Consider the following 21,609-nt stretch of genomic DNA (forward strand, 5'->3'; position numbering starts at 1 on the left):
AGCTGGATAAAATCAGAAGAAAATGTTTAATGGAATGTTTCAGATAATTGTCTTAGTTCTCGTCTTCACTTTCGGGAAGAATCTGTATTGATTTCAGGATGACTTGTACAGAAAGATCACTTAACAAACCACTTGAACTTAGGCATTTCCTTCATTTTCTTTGCCTTTTAGACATGTTGTCAAAGCACGGAAGTATTCAGATCATGTATAGTATGTACGCCCAAAAGCGAGAATTGAGAACATTATCTGTGTCCTGCCATTGGGTTTTTTTAAAGCCTTTTTGAGGTACAATACACATCCCATAAAAGTCACCCATTTGACACGCACAGTTCACTGTCTCTGTGTACGCTCGTGTAACCATCACTGCCATCAAGTAGAATGCTCTCCTCACCCTGAAAGGAAACCCTTACCCGTTGCCCCCAGCCTCAGGCAACCACCAGTCTACTACTTGGCCTCTCACTGGAGTTGCCTCTTGTGAATATTTCATATAAATGGAGTCACACAACGTGTGGTCCCTTGGGACTAGCTAGCTTCACTTAATGTTTTCCGGGTTCATCCGTGTTGGTTACAGCTTATATCAGTGCTTCATCTCTTTTTTGTCAAACAGTATCCATTGTGGGCTAAGGCCCTTGTTCATTCATCAGTTGATGGGCCTTTGGGTTGTGTCCACTTTTTGCCTGTTAATACTGCTGCTTATGAACATTCACGTAGTTCTTGTGTGGACACCTGTTTTTAATGTCTCTGTCATCAGATTTTATCCTCCGAGTTAACTGAATTGATTTCACCATCTCTCTGCCGTTTACTCATGCTGTCTTTTTAGTTTCTGTTCCTCTTGCCTAAACCTATGTTATTCAGACTTGTCTCACAGTCTCCTTACTTATGAACTTTCTCTGACTGTTCTAACTCCCATTAGCCTTAACTCTCTTGACACTTGTCATCTAGCCTGCGCAGAACAATTTAGTCCTTTATTTGATGTTGTTTTTATTTTTTTATGACAGGTAATTTCGTCTTCCTAAGTATAAATTTAAGGGATAATAATATTTGATACGTGTGGTACTTATCCTTGTATAAATTGAAAATATTTTAACTTAACAGTTTTTCCGATAAAATTAAGTGCTTTATACCGTATCAATAAATTCTTCTTGGAAACATTGGTATAACAAAGCTTTTATTCTAAATGTATGCTAAGAAATGAAATACAAAATTGAGGGGTGCCTGGCTGTCTCCAGTCCTATCAGAGTCTGCCTTTGGCTCAGGTCATGATCTCCACGTTCTTGAGACTGAGGCCTGCATCGGACTCTCTGCTGTCAGCAGAGCCTGCGTTGGATCCATTGTGTCCCTCACGTTCTGCGTCACTCAGACTCGTGCTCTCTATCAAAAAATAAATGTTAAAAAAATGTGTGTATATCTACACACACACACACACACACACTTATATAAGGAAAATTATTAATAAAAGCACTTAATCAAATAGAGGAGAAATGTTCAATCAAATGTTTGGGTTTTTTTTCCCTCTCACTATGAGAAAGCTCTCTAAATTTGTCTTTCTTCCTTACACAGCCAGAACTGGGATTTACAGATTTATAACACTTTACCAACTGCAAAGATCTGGGTACAGCTTTTCTGATATGCTTTTACCACAAAGCCTTAATGTCTTCATCAGAGTACATGTTAAAGCAGCCTAACATAAACAGTATATACGGACATGAAATGATTGAGGAACTTTAGTTTAGCAAGACTCGATTATTTCCATGTCAGTGGCTTTCCCTTGCCTCTGCTGGTCATGTAAAGGATCTACTACTCAGTCAAGGAGGTGCTATTTGTACCTTGGTCTGTGAGCATTGTCCACTGAATGGTATAGAGAGGAAGTAAGTTAAAAGGATTATAAATGGAAAAAGTACTGTTGGCTAGTGGCACTGGCGAAAGTTGTGTGAAGTACTGAAGAGAGATTCTGGGCCTCATTCTCCCCATTTGCTGCCACTTGCGGTGGAATGAAGAATAACTTCAGTATAATTTGTATAGGGGAACACTTGTGTTGGCAGGCCACCTGCCTAAACTATCACATTGTATTGGAATGCAAAATACAGCAACAGTAATCATGCTAAATGCAGACACTTAGAGCTGACTATGTGCCACGTACCCTTCTAAGTTGTTCATCTGTTATTTCCTAATTTAATCTTCCCAACATCCCAGTGCGGTAGATCCTATTAGTATTTATTTTGAGATCACTTTTTTAAGGGCCTTTGTTTTGAGAGAGAGAAAGAGAGAGAGATTGTGGGGAAGGGCATGTAGGGAGAGAGAGAAAAAGGGAGAGACAGAAAGAGAGAGAGGGAGAGAGAGGGAGAATCCCAAGCAGGCTCCTCGCTGTCCATGCAGAGCTCAATGTGGGGCTCAATTACATGACCCTGAGATCATGTCCTGAGCTGACATCAAAAGCCAGACACTGAACCGACTGAGCCACTCAGGTGTCCCAGTAGGTGCTATTGCTACCTTCATTTTACAGATGCAGAGACTGAGACATGGAAGTTTTAGGTAGTGTGCTCAAGGTCATACAGCTCATAACGAGCAGAACTGGGAATTCAGACCCAGGCATTCTGGCCCCTACTAGGATATTGCTTCTCAAATTCTTCCATGAAATATCTCGTTGTCACTGAAGGCAGCATGTTCAGTTTTATAATCATGAGAATAGCAACGTCAACACCTATGTGAATATATAAAATCATAGTTGATGTGGTGCTTGGAATATGAAAATAGAAATGTTTACCATAAGGTAAATTCCTATATTTCCTCCATTTGACCAATAGATACATTTGTACATTTATCTGATCATATATAATTTAAAAACATTAACAATGTTATGTTTTGTAGGAGAGTAAGGTTGGTAAACTATTCTGTAAGAGTATTGAAACATTTCGTTTTGTCGGCCATAGTCTCTGTGTAGCAGTTCAACTCTCCTGTTATGACCTCAAAGTAGCCATCAATCAGCATGTAGAGGAGAGTGTGGCTGGCTCCAAAAAGATTTTAGTTACAGGGGCACTTGGGCGGCTTAGTTGTTTGAGCGTCCTGATTTCCACTCGGGTCATGATCCCAAACCCCACATCATGAGACCGGTCATGAGACCGGTCATGAGACCGAGCCCCACATCAGGCTTCACCCTGAGCTTGCAGCCTGCTTACCATTTTCTCTGTCTCTCCCTCTACCTCTCTTCCCCACTTCTGCATGCTCTCTCTCTGTCTCTCTCTCAAGTCAAGTAAAAAAAAAAAACAAAAACGTTTAGTTACAGAAACAGGTGATGGTGTTCTACGAGATTTTCAGAAGTTAAAATTATTTTTTTCTTTATTTTAGTTGCAAGAAGCACAGGAACGACATGCAGAGGCCGTAAGATATGCTGAGGAGATGAAAGATCATATGCAAAAGTATAATTTAAACCTCACAGAAAATAACTTGTTTACTTATAAAGCAGATAAGCAGTGTAGTATGGGAAATGTATTACTTATGCCAGTATATCATTGTTCAGCTGGATACAAATTCCAGCTTTGAGCTATTTTGAAATGCAGAATTGTGGCATCTCATCTCTCAATGTTGCACCTTGTCCACAAAACACAATGAGAAAAATGGCACAATTCCCAAATCTTCCTCTTGACACCATTTTAAGAATTTATGTAATACCCTCATTTGTTCAGAAATTATACGGTGTTGTTTTAAACTTATGTGTGAGCATAATTATCTTAAGATCTGCATTTTAGGCTACAGGTGAAAAATGCCAGGCAAGAAGAAACTATCAAACATCAAGCGGCCCAAATTCAAGATCTTGAGAGCAACGTGATAAAGACAAGTTTGGTAAGTCGATCTCTTAATGTCTATCCTACTGAAAAGGAATCCTTATTTCACTAGTGGTACATAAGAATGTTTTGGATCATACGAAAAATCTCACAGATGAAAATAGTAGGTTCATATTGTTCCTACTTGCTACTAGTGATGTAATTCTTCTATATAGATGAAGTTGATTGAATTCATAAAGTAATGATGTTTATAGTGAGATTTTCATAAAAAAACATTGTGAGAGTCTAAAAAAACCAACATTTTATATATACCATAGTGAGCATTTGGTTTAGTCCACCTTTGGCTACTGTTAGTAATGCTGCTGTGAACGTTGGCATACAGATGTGCGAGTCCCTGGTAATATTTCTCTGTGTGTTTCAAACGTCCCCAATCTTTGAGTGATCATTTCATCTTGAATTCTGACTTCCTCTTGTAATCTCATCCCTTCAGTGAGAGTTTGAGTTGGGTTATTTTAATGATGATTTGTTGTAATTTGTAATTACAAATTTGCAATTTATTCTCTTCATCAACAATGACTAGAGGTCATTACGCAAACGTCCTTCTCAAAGGAATGGACTTTTCTCCTTGTTGGATTTTGTAAAGGAAAAGAAATGCCAGTGAAAAACTAGAAATGGCTGCTCAGTCAGGGCCTTACCTAGAAACATAGGGCTCCTACCATTGCAAGTTCAGAAGCTCTTTTTTTTTTTTTCCATTCATTTGAGTTGATCAGCCTTTCAGAGATTTCACAATTCAATCTCAGAAAAGACTAATGTGCCATTCAGGATTCTAATTTATCGATATGTAGTGAAACCCCAAATGTTTTCCAAGCAGAACAGTTAATGTCATCCCACTCTCACCCTCCTTTGTAGGACTCACATTGTAAATCCTAAGTGGGAGCAATGAGGTAGATACACTGACCAACTCGTTTCTGTCAGTCACAAAAGCTATATAATATACATGCAAGTTTCATTGGACAGCTATACCCGTCAGGGGAACTAGAACATTCTGTTGACTGGTCCTTTTTGTGGCTGAAGAGACACTGAAAATTATTTTCTTTTCTAGACCTCTTATCAATGAGTCACATTGTATTAGGGAACTTCTCATGCGAGTAACATGACACTCTGTTGATCAGTCTTCTATGAATGAGAGTGCTAGGCGTTGTCCTGCTACTGTGTCCTAAAGAAATCTTTAAGGTCTCTAAAACTAAAATTTGTAAGAATATCCGATACTGATGAAGCTTAGTAAAGAATAATGAGGGATTTTCTGTAGATGCCTATAGAAAGGAATTAGGGTTATGGCATGAAATTATCTGCCACTTTAAAGTCTTCCCTGTGAAACAAAAACTTAGATAGCTTTCAGCCAACTCATTGCATAGCTCTGACTTCTCTAGAAGGTCCTTATCTCCTGAATCCCCAAACCAGAGGCTTCCTGGGTTGAGAAACTTTAGGTGGGCGGGGGGCGTTATTCTTTTTGTTGTATCTTTAGTTTCTATTTTTTTTTAATTTGCATCCAAATTAGTTAGCATTTAGTGAAGCAATGATTTCCGGAGTAGATTCCTTAGTGCCCCTTACCCGTTTAGCACATCCCCTCTCCCACAACCCCTCCAGCAACCCTCAGTTTGTTCTCCATATTTATGAGTCTCCTCTGTTTGTCCTCCTCCCTGTTTTTATATTATTTTTGTTTCCCTTCCCTTTTGTTCATCTGTTTTGACTCTGAAAGTCCTCATACGAGGCAAGTCCTATGAATTTTGTCTTTCTCCGACTGAGTAATTTCACTTAGCGTAATCCCTCCAGTTCCATCCACGTAGTTGCAAATGGCAAGATTTCATTCTTTTTGATTGCCGAGTAATACTCCATGGAATCTATATACCACATCTTCTTTTTTTTTTTAATTTTTTTAATGTTTTATTCATTTTTGAGACAGGGAGAGACAGCATGAACAGGGGAAGGTCAGAGAGAGGGAGACACAGAATCTGAAAAAGGCTCCAGGCTCTGAGCTGTCAGCACAGAGCCCAACGCCAGGCTTGAGCTCACGGACCGCGAGATCATGACCTGAGCCGAAGTTGGCCGCTTAACCGACTGAGCCACCCAGGCGCCCCATACCACATCTTCTTTATCCATTCACCCATCAGTGGACAGTTGGGCTCTTTGCATACTGTGGCTATTGTTGAGAGTGCTGCTATAAACATGGCGGTTCATGTGTCCCTTTGAAACAGCACACCTGTATCCCTTGCATAAATGCCTAGTAGTGCAATTGCTGGGTGGTAGGGTAGGTCTAATTTTGGTTTTTGGAGGAAACTCCATACTGTTTTCCAGAGTGGCTGCACCAGCTTGCATTGCCACCAACAATGGAAAAGAGATGCTCTTCTCTGCATCCTCGCCAACATCTGTTGTTGCCTGAGTTGTTAATGTGAGCCATTCTGACAGACGCAAGGTGGTATCTCAGTGTGGTTTTGATTTGTATGACCATCTGGATGTCTTCTTTCGAGCAGTGTCTATTCATGTCTTTTGCCCGTTACTTCACTGGATTACTTGTGTTTCGGGTGTTGAGTTTGAGACGTTCTTGGTAGATTTTGGATACTAACCCTTTATCTGATATGTCATTTGCAAATACCTTCTCCCATTCTGTCGGTTGCCTTTTCGTTTTGGTGATTGTTTCCTTCGCTGTGCACAAGCTTTTTATTTTGATGAGGTCCCCCTAGTTCATTTGTGCCTTTGTTTCCCTTGCCTCCGGAGACGTTTTGAATAAGAAGCTGCTGCAGGCAAGATCTAAGAGGGTTTTGCCTGCTTTCTCCTCGAGGATTTTGATGGCTTCCTGTCTTCCATTGAGGTCTTTCATCCATTTTGAGGTTATTTTCTGTGTAATGAACAACTTTTTATGTGAACATGTTTTGATTTCTCTTGGGTATATACCTATAAATACAGTTGCTGGTTCATATGGTAACTCTGTTAAATAAACCTTTTTTGTTTGTTTGTTTTTGTTTTGTTTTTTCAACCTTTTGAGGAGGGGCAGGCACCTGGGTGGCTCAGCCGGTTGAGTGGCCAGCTCTTGATTTCAGCTCATGTCATGATCTCAGGGTTGTGGAATCGAGCCCTACATTGGGTTGGGCTCTGCCCTGAGCCTGGCGCCTGCTTGGGATTCTCTCCCTCCCTCTCCTCTGTCCCTCTAACCCACTTGTGCACTCTCTCTCAAATATGTTTAGAAAAATTGTTTTTCTAGTTTAACCTTTTGAGGAACTGCCAGACTGTTTCCAAAGTGGCAGCAACATTACATTTTCATCAGCAGTTTTTGAGAGTTCCCATTTTCCTGTTTCTTGCCAATGTTTGTCATTATCTGTTGCTTTTATGATAGCAATTCTAGTGGGTATGAAATGGCATCTTGTGGTTTTTGGTTTGCATTTTCTTATAACTAATGATGTTGAACATGTCTCTTTTATTTTTGAGAGAGACAGTGTGAGCAGGGGAGGGACAGAGAGAGAGGGAGACACAGAATCTGAAACAGGCTCCAGGCTGCGAGCTGTCAGCACAGAGCCCGATGCGGGGCTCGAACCCACGAACAGTGAGATCATGACCTGAGCCCAAGTCAGAAGCTTAACTGACTGAGCCACCCAGGCACCCCGAACATCTCCCTTTGAACGTGATTATTATCCATTTCTATATCATCTTGAAAGAACTAATCCATTCTTTTGCCCGTTTTTATATTGGATTGTCTTTTCATTATTGGAAGAGTTATTTAAATAGCCTACATACCAATCCCTTAGCAGATATGGGATTGTCAGGTATTTTCTCCTATTTAGTCACTTGCCTTTTCACTTTCTTGATGGTGATATGTGAAGCATAGAAGTTTTTAATTTTGATGAAGTAAACTTAATCCGCTTTTGTCTTTTGGTGTCATGTCTAAGAAATCATTGCCAAATCCAGTCACAAACATATACACGTCAGCTTTTGTCGAAGAGTTTTATCATTTAGCTCTTAGATTTTAAGTTAATTTTGTATATATGCTATGGGGTAGAGGTCTGATTTTATTACTTTTCATGTGGATATCCATTTGTCCCAGTACCATTTGTTACAAAGACTATTCTCATTCCATTTAATTGTCTGGCACCCTTGTGGTAAATCAGTCCACTATAATGTGAGAGTTTATTTTTAGATTCTCAATGTTAATACATTGATCTATATGTCTGTCCTTATGCCAGTACCGTATCAAATTTTATGAAAACTTTTTCCTAGTTATCTTGCAAATTACCAGTCACTTATGTAATAATAAAAAGTCAATGTAGTAGCACTTAACTTTGCTCCTATAGAGATTTTTGCTTCCTGAAGGACCCTTTCGCCAGCCTATGCCTTGCTGTCCCCATGACTCAATGTGAAGTCAGGCTCAAAAAGTTAAAATGCTCTTTCTTTAGTGTGTTCAGACTTTATTTATTTATTTACTTACTTATTTATTTTTATATTTTTATTTTATTTATTTTATTGTTTTTTAGAGCATACACAAGCAGGATGTGGGTGTGTGTGTGGGAGAGAGAGAGAGAGAGAAGAGAGAAGAGAGATAATTTTTAGCAGGTTTCACACTTAGTGTGAAGGCTGACAGGAGTCTTGATCCCATGACCCTGGGATCATGACCTGAGAGGTTGAGGCTCAACTGACTGAACCACCCATGTTCCCTGCCTGTGCAAACTTTTAGTCTCTCAGTCAGTGCTGCCAACTTTCATTTCCATCAAATCTTGGCCACAGGATGTCTTGACTCAGTCTACCATTTACTTCATTATATTTTATTCTCTCATTATAATGCATAGACTCACCCATACTTTTCCCCATCTAGGAAGGAAAGGATTAACTCTGGGCTATTCCTCTTTCCTGTTAAGCAATCTTGCTAATCCATCATCTTGCAATTCACAATGAGATCCTCTTCTGACCTGGTTCTTGTGTGTAACACTGGTGTTAATCCTATTCTTGGCACAGATCCTACATTGTTGGAAAACATAGTAGCCTGTATGGCTTTCTTTCACTTAAATAGAAAGATATGCATAGCTATGCGTTATAGCTCAGCGTATAATTAATGGAATATACCATTACATCATTCAAATAATACAGCTGTACAAAGTGAGGTAGTATTATGTTGATTTATCAGAGACAAATAGTAGATTGGTAATTTGAATGACAAAAAATTTTCGAAGCCAACTTGTATGATATGGAGAAGCATTGTGGGACAACACAAAGATGAAATGGTCTTACCTCCCCCCACAAACAAGGTTGGAGTAAGGTAAAGGAGAATGTGCAGTTAATTGAAGTAGTGCTAAAGGACAGTACATTTGTTGTGCTGCTGAGAAGATGAAAAATGATTTCATAACATTCTCTTTATTTCCTCACTGAGGGAAGGAGAATGAAGATTGAGTATTCAGTGGATTAAAAAATACTCAAAGCTGCCTATTTCCTTTAATTGAAATCCGATCAAAGGCCCAATTTTGGTTATCAGATTGACTCTTTGTAGTTTTTCAACTATTGTGCTTCAAATCATATGTCTCTGTGCTTCTACCTTCACTTGAGGGGAAATTCTAAAGAGGCATTCCTGCCTACTTGTAAGAATTGTTGTAAGTGAAGGGAATCTTAGGAAACTATCTTAGACACAGGAAGATGGCAGAGGAGTAGGAGGACTCTAGGCTTGCCTCATCCCACGAATACAACTAGATAACAATCAGCTCACCCTAAATACCCCAGAAATCGACCTGAAGACTGACAGAACAAACTCCACAACAAAAGGGAGAGAAGAGGCCACATCAAAGAAGGTCCTTGATGCAGAAATGTCGTCTAGAAGAGAAACCGATCCTGGCTGCTGCAGAGGGGAGGGAGTCGAGGTTGTGGATAAGGGTGAGAGAGAGGAACGCACAGGGGAACGCACAAAGAGAACATTTCCCCATACCCACTGGCTTGGAAAACAAGAGGGACTGAATTGCGTGAGTTCTTGCCATCAGTAGTGCTTAAAGTCTGGAGTTTTAAAGGGCATCCGGTTTAGCTGGGATAGAGCCCTGAGGTACTGCACTGCTCTTGGGCAGAGGGCGGGCAAACAACATGGGAGCATACAGCATGGATACAGTGATCTGAAGAGTGCCTGGGGCACACAGTGGGGAGATTATTTGCTCTTCTCAGAGCACATCCCTCAGAGGCAAAGTTCAGAGAGACCTGTCTGTAGGAACAAAGCCGCTGGCTGGCACCATCTCCTTCTCCTGCCCCTCACCACAAACATAAAGCCACCTGCAGGAAGCAGTGCATTGCTAACACTGGCTACCTAACTTGCTTACACCAAGCACCACCCCCTTGCCCTCTGGTGGAACTACCCTTCTCAATCACTCTTGCTTGAGTTGCAGCACAGCAGACCCCTCCCCCAAAAGACCAGGACAAACACCTGCCCACACTACATCTCCCAACCAGAGAGTTTCCCTTGGCCTCAGTTCCAGTAGAGGTGGTGACAGGTCTCATTTCCTAAGCAGACCAGAGCACACCTAGTTAAAACTCACTACATTCAGGCCAGGGACCAAACACTCACCAGACCAGGCAAGGAGAGCCTCTGCAGACGACTGGCCTGAAGGATAGCATAGCCAGAACACAACAGCAGGACACATGCAGCACACACTGGTGACACTCCCTGAAGTGCTAGACCCTAGGCATTACATGACGTCTTTTTCCTCAGTCCATTACTTTCGGGAGCAGGTGACATCACTGGCTTCCTTAAGACACAGAAGCTGTCAGATACTTAGACAAAATGAAAAGACAGAGGCATTTATCCAAATGAAAGAACAGGATAAGGCCATGGCCAGACACCGAAATGGGACAGATGTAAATAACACGCCTAATGGAGAATTTAAAACCATGATCATAAGGATATTCAGTGGACTTGAGAAAAGAATGGAAGACATCAGTGAGACCCTTACCACAGACATAAAAGAGTTCAAGGATCAGAGATGAAGAGTGCAGTAAAATGAACAGCAAGCTGGAAGAAGCAGAGGAGCAAATTAATGACCTAGAAGACAAAGTAATGGAAAACAATGAAGCTGAAGAAGACAAAGAAGAATAATCCAATGAAGAATAGACTTAAGGAACTCGGTGTCTCCGTCAAATGTAAAAACATTCCTATGACAGGAGTCCCAGAAGAAGAAGACAGAGAGAAGGGGACAGATAATTGATTTGAAGACAAAATAACTGAAAAATTCCCTAATGTGGAGAAGAAAACAGATATTGAGATCTAGGAGACACAGAGAACTTCCATCAAAATCAACACCCAAGACATGTTGTAATTAAATTTGCAAAATATACTGCTAACATCTTTTTTTTTAGTGTTTTGTTATTTGTTTTGTTTTGTTTTTGCTTTTGATTATTCTGTGACAGAACGCAGACACAAGCAGGGGAGGGGCAGAGAGAGAGAGAGAGAGAGAGAGAGAGAGAAATAGAGAGGATCCCAAGCACTCTCTGTGCTGTCAGTGCAGAGCCCACTGGAGGCTTGAACCCAGGAACCGCGTGGTCACGACTTGAGCTAAGATCAAGTCATGCTTAACCGACTGAGCCACGCAGGCGCCCCACTGCTACAAATCTTAAAAGCAGCAAAACAAGTCATTAACTTCCAAGGAGAAACCCACAAGGCTAGCAGGAGATTTTTCAATAGAAACTTTGCAAGGCATAAGGAAAAGGCATGATATATTCAAAGTGCTGAATGAGAAAAATCTGCAGCCAAATATACTCTATCCAGTAAGGCTATCATTCATAATAGAAGGAGAGATAAAGAACTTCTCAGACAAACAAAAATGGAAGGAGTTTGTGACCACTAAATCAGCCTGTAAGAAATATTATCGGGAACTCTGAGTGGAAAGGAGAGATCAAAAGTGACAGTATAAAGGCAGAAAATGTAAAAGCAGTAAAAATGTATATTTCTGTTAAAAAAATCAGTCAAGGAATGCCCCCAAAAAGGATGTACAATATAATAGCTTATCTAAACCATGGGGAGGAGAAAAAAAATGAGTTCTAACTTCATTGACCATCAACTTAATATAGACTGCTACACGCAGAGGAGGTGATATACAAATTAATGCTTATCATATACCAACACCCACTAATAAACATGCAAAGAATAAGGAGAAAGAAATCCAAATATATCATTAAAGCAAATTAGAAAGACATCAAAGAGAGAAAAACAATAAAGGATTTGAGAAAATCTCCAGAAACAACCACAAAACAAGTAGTAAAATGACAATAAATAGATACCTGTCAATAATTATTTTATATATAAATGCAATAAACACTCCAACCAAAAGACCTAGGGTGACAGGATGGATTAAAAAACACGACCCATCTGTATGCTGCCTATAAAAACCTCATTTTAGACATAAAGACACCTGCAGATTAAAAGTGAGGGGATGCTTGCACTGTTGGTGGTAATGCAAACTGGTGCAGCCGCTCTGGAAAACAGTGCGGAGGTTCCTCAAAACAATTGAAAATAGAACTACCCTATGACCCCTCAATAGCACTACTGGGAATTTATGCAAAGGATACAGGAGTGCTGATTCATAGGGGCACATGTACTCCAATGTCTAAAGCAGTGCTTTCAACAACAGCCAGATTGTGGAAAGAGCCTAAATGCCCATCAACTGATGAGTGGGTAAAGAGATGTGGTTTATATATACACTGGAATACTACCTGGCAAGGAGAAAGGGTGAAATCGTGCTATCTGTTGCAATGTGGATGGAACTGGAAGGTATTATGCTACATGAAATAAGTCACAGAATGACAGATATCATAAGTTTTCGCTCATATGTGGAACTTGAGAAACTTCACAGAAGACCGTGGGGGAAGGGAAGGGGAAAAGTAGTTACAAACAGAGAAGGAGAGGGGCAAACCATAGGAGACTCTTGAATGCAGAGAACAAATAGAGGGTTGATGGGGGGAGCGGTGGGTGAGAAAGGAAAGTGGGTGGTGGGCATTGAGGAGGGCACTTGTTGGGATGAGCCCTGGGTGTTGTCTATAAGTGATGAACCACAGGAATCTACCCCCAAAACCAAGAGCACACTGTACACCCTGTATGTTAGCCAAGTTGACAATAAATTCTATTCAAAAAAAATGGAAACGAGGGGATGGAGAAAAATTTATCACGTTAAAAGAAAAAGTAGCGATACTTTTGTTAGACAAAAGAGTCCTTAAAACAAACATTGTGGGGCACCTGGGTGCCTCAGTCATTTGAGCGACCGACTAGGTCTTGGCTCAGATCATGATCTTATGGCTGGTGGCGTTGAGCCCCATGTTGGGCTCCAGGCTGACAGCATGGAGGCTGCTTGAAATTTTCTCCCCCCCTTTCTATGTCCCTCCCCAACTCTGTCTCTCTCAAAATAAATAAACTTAACCAAAAACAAAGACTGTAGCAAGAGCCAAAGAATGCTACTATATCATAATAATTCCAATAGGAAGATCTAACAATTGTAAATATTTATGCACCCACCCACTATATCATAATAATTCCAATAGGAAGATCTAACAATTGTAAATATTTATGCACCCACCATGAGAGCACTCAAGTACATAAAACAATAACCAACATAAAAGAACTAATTGATAATAATACAGTAATAGGGTAATTTAACACCCCATTTACATCAATAGATCTTAGTTAAAAAAATCACCAAAAAATACATCTTAACAGAAAATCACCAAAGAAAGAGTGGCTTTGAGCCATACAGAGAAAGACAGATACCATATGTGTTCACTCTTTTGTGGATCCTGAGAAGCTTAACAGGAACCCATGGGGGAGGGGAAGGAAAAAAAAAGAGGTTAGAGTGGGAGAGAGCCAAAGCATAAGACACTCTTAAAAACTGAGAACAAACTGAGGGCTGATGGGGGGTGGGAGGGAGCGGAGGGTGGGTGATGGGTATTGAGGAGGGCACCTGTTGGGATGGGCACTGGGTGTTGTATGGAAGCAAATGTGACAATAAATTTCATATATTAAAAAAAAAAAGAAAGAAAAAAAAGAAAGAATGGCTTTGAATGGCAGAGAGGACCAGATTGGATTTAAGAGATTTTTTCAGAACGTTCCATCCTAAAACAGAATACACGTTGTTTTCAAGTGTACATGGAATATTCTCAAGAATGGATCACAAACAAAAAACAGGCCTTAATTATTAAAAAACAATACATGCAGGGTAAATAACGTGCTACTACACTGGAATGGGTTAAGCAGGAAATACAAGAAGAAATTTTAAAAAATACATGTATACAAATGGAAATGAGAAAACAATGGTCTGAAACTTTTGAGATGCTGCAAAAGTAGTCCTAAGAGGGAAGTACAAAGCAATATAAGCCTACTTCAAGAAGCAAGAAAAATTTCAAACAACCTAACCTTACACCTAAAGGAGCTAGAAAAAGAACAACAAATGAAGCCTGAAGCCAGCAGAAGAAAGCAAGTCATAATGATCAGAGCAGGGGGCCCTTGGGTGGCTTCACTGGTTAAGTGTCTGACTCTCGATTTTGGCTCAGGTCGTGATCCCACAGTAGTGAGATCGAGCCCCGTGTTAGGCTCTCTGCTGGCAGCATGGAACCTGTCTGAGATTCTCTCTCTCTCTCTCTCTCTCTCTGCCCATCCCCCACTCATGTGTGGTCTCTCTCAAAATAAAATTAAAAAAAGAGATTAAAGCAGAAATGAATGATAGACAAACAAAAAACAGATAAAACTAGAACAGATCAATGAAGCCTAGAGCTGGTTCTTTGTGAAAATTAATAAAACTGATAAGGCGTTAGCCAGAGTAATCAACAAGAAAATAGAAAAGACTGAAATAAATAAAACCACAAATGTGAGAGTAGAAATAAGAACCAACACCACAGAGATACAAACATTTATGAGAGAATATTGTGAAAAACTGTATGCCAACAAATTGGACAACTTAGAAGAAATGAATAAATTCCTAGAAACATATAACTTACCAAACTAAAACAAGAAGAAATAGAAATTTGAAAAAAAACATCAATAACCAGCAAGGAAACTGAATCAGGAATCAAAAAACTCTCAACAAACACAAGTTTAGGACCAGATGACTTCAGATGTAAATTTTGACATGTAAAGAAGAGCTAATACCAAAAAAGAAAGAAGAAAGAAAGAAAGAAAGAAAGAAAGAAAGAAAGAAAGAAAGAAAGAAAGAAAGAAAGAAAGAAGAAAAAGTTTAACCTGTCCTTTTCAAATTGTTCCAGAAAAACATAAAAGAAAGGGAAATTTCCAAATTCATTCTATGCCAGCTTTACCCTGATACCAAAACCAGATAAAGACACCGCAAAGAGAATTACAGGCCAGCATCTGTGATGAACATGCAAAAATCTTCAAGAAAATAAGCAAACTGAATCCAAAAATACATTAAAAAATCATTCACCAGGGGCAGGGGCAGCTGGGTGGCTTAGTCAGGTAAGCATCCAACTTCAGCTCAGGTTACGATCTCATGGTCCGTGGGTTTGAGCCCAGTTTCAGGCTCTGTTGACAGCTTGGACCCTGGAGCCTATTTCAGATTCTGTGTTTCCATCTCTCTCTGTCCCTCCCCTGCTTGTGCTTTTTCTCAAAAATAAATAAACATTAAAAAAAATCATTCAGTGTAACCAAATGGGATTTATCCCTGGTTTGCAGGGGTGGTTCAATACTTGCAAATCAATGAATGTGATACCTCATATTAATTTTCAAAAAAAGCATAAAATCATATCATTGCAATAGATGCAGAAAAATAATTTGACAAACTATAACAAACTATAACATCCATTCATGATGGATGTTTTTTTTCATTTTATTTATTTATTTTTATTTTATTTTTTTTCAATATATGAAATTTATTGTCAAAATGGTTTCCATACAACACCCAGTGCTCATCCCAAAAGGTGCCCTCCCCAATACCCATCACCCACCCTCCCCTCCCTCCCACCCCCCCTCAACCCTCAGTTTGTTCTCAGTTTTGAAGAGTCTCTCATGCTTTGGCTCTCTCCCCCTCTAACCTCTTTCTTTTTTTTCCCTTCCCCTCCCCCATGGGTTTCTGTCAAGTTTCTCAGGATCCACATAAGACTGAAACCATATGGTATCTGTCTTTCTCTGTATGGCTTATTTCACTTAGCATCACACTCTCCAGTTCCATCCACGTTGCCACGAAGGGCCATATTTCGTTCTTTCTCATTGCCCTGTAGTACTCCATTGTGTATATAAACCACAATTTCTTTATCCATTCATCAGTTGATGGACATTTACCCTCTTTCCATAATTTGGCTATTGTTGAGAGTGCTGCTATGAACATTGGGGTACAAGTGCCCCTATGCATCAGTACTCCTGTATCCCTTGGGGAAATTCCTAGCAGTGCTATTGCTGGGTCATAGGGTAGGTCTATTTTTAATTTTCTGAGGAACCTCCACACTGCTTTCCAGAGCGGCTGCACCAATTTGCCTTCCCACCAACAGTGCAAGAGGGTTCCCGTTTCTCCACATCCTCTCCAGCATCTATAGTCTCCTGATTTGTTCATTTTGGCCACTCTGACTGGTGTGAGGTGATATCTGAGTGTGATTTTGATTTGTATTTCCCTGATAAGGAGTGACATTGAGCATCTTTTCATGTGCCTGTTGGCCATCCGGATGTCTTCTTTAGAGAAGTGTCTCTTCATGTTTTCTGCCCATTTCTTCACTGGGTTATTTGTTTTTCGTGTGTGGAGTTTGGTGAGATCTTTATAGATTTTGGATACTAGCCCTTTGTCCGATATGTCATTTGCAAACATCTTTTCCCATTCCGTTGGTTGCCTTTTAGTTTTGTTGGTTGTTTCCTTTGCTGTGCAGAAGCTTTTTATCTTCATAAGGTCCCAGTAATTCATTTTTGCTTTTAATTCCCTTGCCTTTGGGGATGTGTCGAGTAAGAGATTGCTACGGCTGAGGTCAGAGAGGTCTTTTCCTGCTTTCTCCTCTAGGGTTTGGATGCTTTCCTGTCTCACATTCAGGTCCTTTATCCATTTTGAGGTTTTTTTTGTGAATGGTGTGAGAAAGTGGTCTAGTTTCAACCTTCTGCATGTTGCTGTCCAGTTCTCCCAGCACCATTTGTTAAAGAGACTGTCTTTTTTCCATTGGATGTTCTTTCCTGCTTTGTCAAAGATGAGTTGGCCATACGTTTGTGGGTCTAGTTCTGGGGTTTCTATTCTATTCCATTGGTCTATGTGTCTGTTTTTGTGCCAATACCATGCTGTCTTGATGATGACAGCTTTGTAGTAGAGGCTAAAGTCTGGGATTGTGATGCCTCCTGCTTTGGTCCTCTTCTTCAAAATTACTTTGGCTATTCTGGGCCTTTTGTGGTTCCATATGAATTTTAGGATTGCTTGTTCTAGTTTCGAGAAGAAGGCTGGTGCAATTTTGATTGGGATTGCATTGAATGTGTAGATAGCTTTGGGTAGTATTGACATTTTGACAATATTTATTCTTCCAATCCATGAGCAGGAATGTCTTTCCATTTCTTTATATCTTATTCAATTACCTTCATAAGGTTTCTGTAGTTTTCAGCATACAGATCTTTTACATCTTTGGTTAGATTTATTCCTAGATATTTTATGCTTCTTGGTGCAATGGTGAATGGGATCAGTTTCTTTATTTGTCTTTCTGTTGCTTCATTGTTAGTGTATAAGAATGCAACTGATTTCTGTACATTGATTTTGTATCCTGCAACTCTGCTAAATTCATGTATCAGTTCTAGCAGACTTTTGGTGGAGTCCATCGGATTTTCCATGTATAATATCATGTCATCTGCAAAAAGTGAAAGCTTGACTTCATCTTTGCCAATTTTGATGCCTTCGATTTCCTTTTGTTGTCTGATTGCTGATGCTAGAACTTCCAACACTATGTTAAACAACAGCGGTGAGAGTGGGCATCCCTGTCGTGTTCCTGATCTCAGGGAAAAAGCTCTCAGTTTTTCCCCATTCAGGATGATGTTAGCTGTGGGCTTTTCATAAACGGCTTTTATGATCTTTAAGTATGTTCCCACTATCCCTACTTTCTCAAGGGTTTTTATTAAGAAAGGGTGCTGAATTTTGTCAAAGGCCTTTTCTGCATCGATTGACAGGACCATATGATCATGATGGAGGTTTTGAATAGCAGCACACCTCAACAAAGTAGGCTTAGAGGAACCATACTTCGACATAATAAAGGCCATATATGGAAAATGAACAGCTAATATGATCCTAACTGGGGAAAAACTGAGAGAAAAACTTCTTAGGTCTTGCTTCTAGTTATCTGCTTCTTCTCATTAGCACGGTTGGTTGTTAATAAATTAATCTTAACATTTATTACATCCTACTTTAATGGAGACCAACTTCTCCTATACAAGTTTATGTGTCTTATCTCTTTTTTTTCATCCACTGTTCCATTTATCATTTTTGTTTCTTCTTAACAAACTCCCCAAAGGTTAGATTTCTTTTGTTCACAAATCTGTTAGGAAAAGTGTGCCAGGACAGCTAGTGTCTGCCCCGCTCAGCTTCAGGTGGGGCAACTGAAAGATTTGGGGCTGGATCCATTTGAAGACTTGTTCACTAACGTCTGGTTGTTGATGCTGGCTGTTGCCTGGGACTGCAGTTCAGGAGGCAGCAGAAACACTTAAACTGACACACCTAGACCCTCTTTGTGGCCTAGACTTCCTCACTAGATGGGGAGCTAGATTCCATGTAAGCAGCCTGAGATACAGAGCAAGGCAGAAGCTGTATCGCCTTTTGTCACCTAGGCTTGGAATACACACAGCAGCATAGTCACATATTCTGTTCATTAGGAGCAAGTCACTAAGGTTGTACCATGGTCTTTTTTTTATGGAATTAATATTTGAAACCTATGGACACCTTTAAAAAGCAGTATAATTTACCCACTGGCCACAAATGTTTGTATTCCTCCCACCTGAAAAATACATTCACTCCCCTCCCCCTCCAATACCTCCTGCAAGTTTCAGTTATCATGGCATCAGGTTCAAGGCTTGAGTCCAAGATCTTACCATCTTAATCAGGTGCAGTGGGGATAAGCTGCCTGGGTTATGGTATCTAAAGTATAGCCCCTTGAGTGCAAGTGTTCTCAATATGAGGACTTGAGAACAAAAGAGACAGTTATTTACCACTCACAAATGCAACATTCTAGTCAACTGCTGAAGACTCTCCCATTCAGAAAAAGAAGATGGGAAGCACCCTAGTCCGTAAGAGTTTTGAAATATAGCCTGATGCATGCTGTCAGTTCTTAAGTTAGGACTTAGTCCTAACCACGGGAATACTTTCTCCATGTCTCTTCCCTTTCTTTACTCTTTGAGCTCTTGGTTCCTTCCTTTTCATAAGGAATGACCTGTATTTGCAGCTGTTTTTTCATCCTGCTTCCTCCCTGTGGGACTTCTAAGACCCAAAGGCCTCTTTTCATTTTGCACGATTTGGTCTCTTTTAGTCCAAGCTAGCAAATCGTATGTTTGCTACTATAAATCTCTTACCTTTTTTAGTTTTCTGTAATTATTACTGGATTTCATGCCGTGTTTTAGCAAAGCGACCCTCCCAAGTCCTTTTGAGATCAGCTTTTCGCTTCAGGTTTCCTGTGAAGCTCTTATATGACAATGCCTTTAAAATTCGTCTACTCTTGGGGCTCCTGGCTGGCTCAGTTGGTAGAGCATGTGACACTTGATCTCTGGGTGCTGAGTTTAAGCCCCATGTCGGGTGTGGAACCTACTTTAAAAAAAAAAATCTTATACTCTTAAGATCCCTAAAGAAATTGGAGGCATACCTTAAATCTTTCTGTTTTCCTGGTAGCACCCTGGATTTTCTCGTAACCCAAAAGCCATTTCTTCATGTCAGCATTATTTGACAGTTCCACATGTAGAGAGGCTGTAAATGAGAAACAGATACTTGAACCCACTAAGTCCTGGTTCCTTTCAGTTGCATAGTCTTTCTTTAGTTTCTCTTTCCTATCCGTTTTACTCTCAGGTATTTTGTAGCATGACTTCCCTTTCCTCCAGTGTCATTTTCTTCACTTGCTTAGAAACCCTTGCTGTCAGCCTCTTCACAGGCCATCAGGCTTCCACTAAGAGTCTCGTGGAGGCCCTTTTTGGGTCTCATTCTTATGCTTTTCTACATCTTTCCAGGTTCCACCTACCTCCTGGTTCAAAGGAAGTTTAGTTTTAGGTTTTTTGAATAGCAGCACACCATTTTTAGTATCAGTATCTGTGGTAGTAATTTACTGCTGCATAATAAGCCACCTCAAAGCCTAGTAGTTCAAAACATCATTTGTCTTGTTCACCAATCTTTAGTTTAGGCAAAGCAGAGTAGGGCAACTCATTTCTTCTTCATTTGGCATCAGCTGGCATAACTGGAAGCTGGAGACTAGAATCATCTAAAGGCTTGTTCATGCACGTGTTTGGCTGTTGAAGCTGGCCTTTGGCTAGGACGTTGGCTAGTCTCAGCTGGAGTATCTACATGAAGACTCACTAGGTAGCCTGGGATTCCTCACAACGTGGTGGCTGGGTTCTAAGGGTGAGCTTCCCTAGAGAAAGAAAGTCAGATGGAAGCTGTATCACATTTTCCAAGCTGGCCTTAAAAATCACAGCAGTGGGGCACCTGGGTGGCTCAGTCGGTTAAGCGGCCAACTTCGGCTCAGGTCACGATCTCGCGGTCCGTGAGTACGAGCCCCCGCGTCAGGCTCTGGGCTGATGGCTCAGAGCCTGGAGCCTGCTTCCGATTCTGTGTCTCCCTCTCTCTCTCTGCCCCTCCCCCGTTCATGCTCTGTCTCTCTCTCTCTCAAAATAAATAAAACGTTAAAAATCACAGCAGTTCTGGGGCGCCTGGGTGGCGCAGTCGGTTAAGCGTCCGACTTCAGCCAGGTCACGATCTCGCGGTCCGTGAGTTCGAGCCCCGCGTCAGGCTCTGGGCTGATGGCTCGGAGCCTGGAGCCTGTTTCCGATTCTGTGTCTCCCTCTCTCTCTGCCCCTCCCCCGTTCATGCTCTGTCTCTCTCTGTCCCAAAAATAAATAAAAAACGTTGAAAAAAAAAATTAAAAAATCACAGCAGTTCTGCATATTCTGCTCACTAGAAACCAGTTACTGAAGCCAGCATATATTTAAGGGGCAGGATTTTCACAGAAGTATCAACAAATTTATAAAACGACCACATCCACTCACCTTGTCTTACCAATCATATATAATGGATGGAAGACCTTCCCAACTCAGCATCACTGAAACTCCAGCCAGTTTTGTTGTTGTGGTTGTTGTTGTTGTGGTTGTTTAGTATGATCTCTTATTTCCTAGAAAGTAACAAAGGATTACAAGATAACAGTATTGAATTATTTTTTTTTGTCTCAAAAAAATATGTGGATTATCCAATTAAAGTTTTATACTGGGAGATGTGATTTCTTAACCTGGAGAATCATTTCTCCCGGGAACGCAGTTCAAATTAGCATTAAAACATTTGCAGCTCCGAAAAAGGCCGTGGCATTAGAAACATTACTTAGAGGGGCGCCTGGGTGGCGCAGTCGGTTAAGCGTCTGACTTCAGCCAGGTCACGATCTCACGGTCCGTGAGTTCGAGCCCCGCGTCAGGCTCTGGGCCGATGGCTCAGAGCCTGGAGCCTGCTTCCGATTCTGTGTCTCCCTCCCTCTCTGCCCCTCCCCCGTTCATGCTCTGTCTCTCTCTGTCCCAAAAATAAATAAAAAACGTTGAAAAAAAAAATTTAAAAAAAAAAAAAAGAAACATTACTTAGAGATTCATGAATTAGAGTCTTATTTTCAGAGTCTTATCTTGGGACGTATT

General features: G+C 40.5%; 1 protein-coding gene and 1 long non-coding RNA gene across 7 annotated transcripts in view; one reads left to right on the plus strand and one right to left on the minus strand.

The window, feature by feature from the left end:
* LOC131490564 (ankyrin repeat domain-containing protein 26-like) overlaps positions 1-21,609 on the plus strand; it is a 246,121-nt gene that overhangs the window by 214,172 nt on the left and 10,340 nt on the right. For 5 of the 6 annotated variants that reach the window (XM_058693065.1, XM_058693068.1, XM_058693066.1 and 2 more), the window contains 2 exons: positions 3,346-3,416; positions 3,747-3,840. The exons of the other annotated variant lie outside the window; for it this stretch is intronic. In XM_058693065.1, coding sequence (XP_058549048.1) covers positions 3,346-3,416; positions 3,747-3,840 — 165 coding nt within the window. The remainder of the gene's footprint in view (positions 1-3,345; positions 3,417-3,746; positions 3,841-21,609) is intronic. 6 annotated transcript variants of the gene reach the window in all.
* On the minus strand, positions 1,152-21,304 carry LOC131490572 (uncharacterized). The gene is made up of 3 exons (XR_009251131.1): positions 20,983-21,304; positions 19,593-20,348; positions 1,152-1,371 (listed from the first exon to the last, which is right to left on the minus strand). It is a non-coding gene; the product is annotated as an uncharacterized LOC131490572 (long non-coding RNA).

Source organism: Neofelis nebulosa, chromosome 11, assembly GCF_028018385.1.
Source record: "Neofelis nebulosa isolate mNeoNeb1 chromosome 11, mNeoNeb1.pri, whole genome shotgun sequence".
In the NCBI taxonomy this organism is placed as follows: domain Eukaryota; kingdom Metazoa; phylum Chordata; class Mammalia; order Carnivora; family Felidae; genus Neofelis; species Neofelis nebulosa.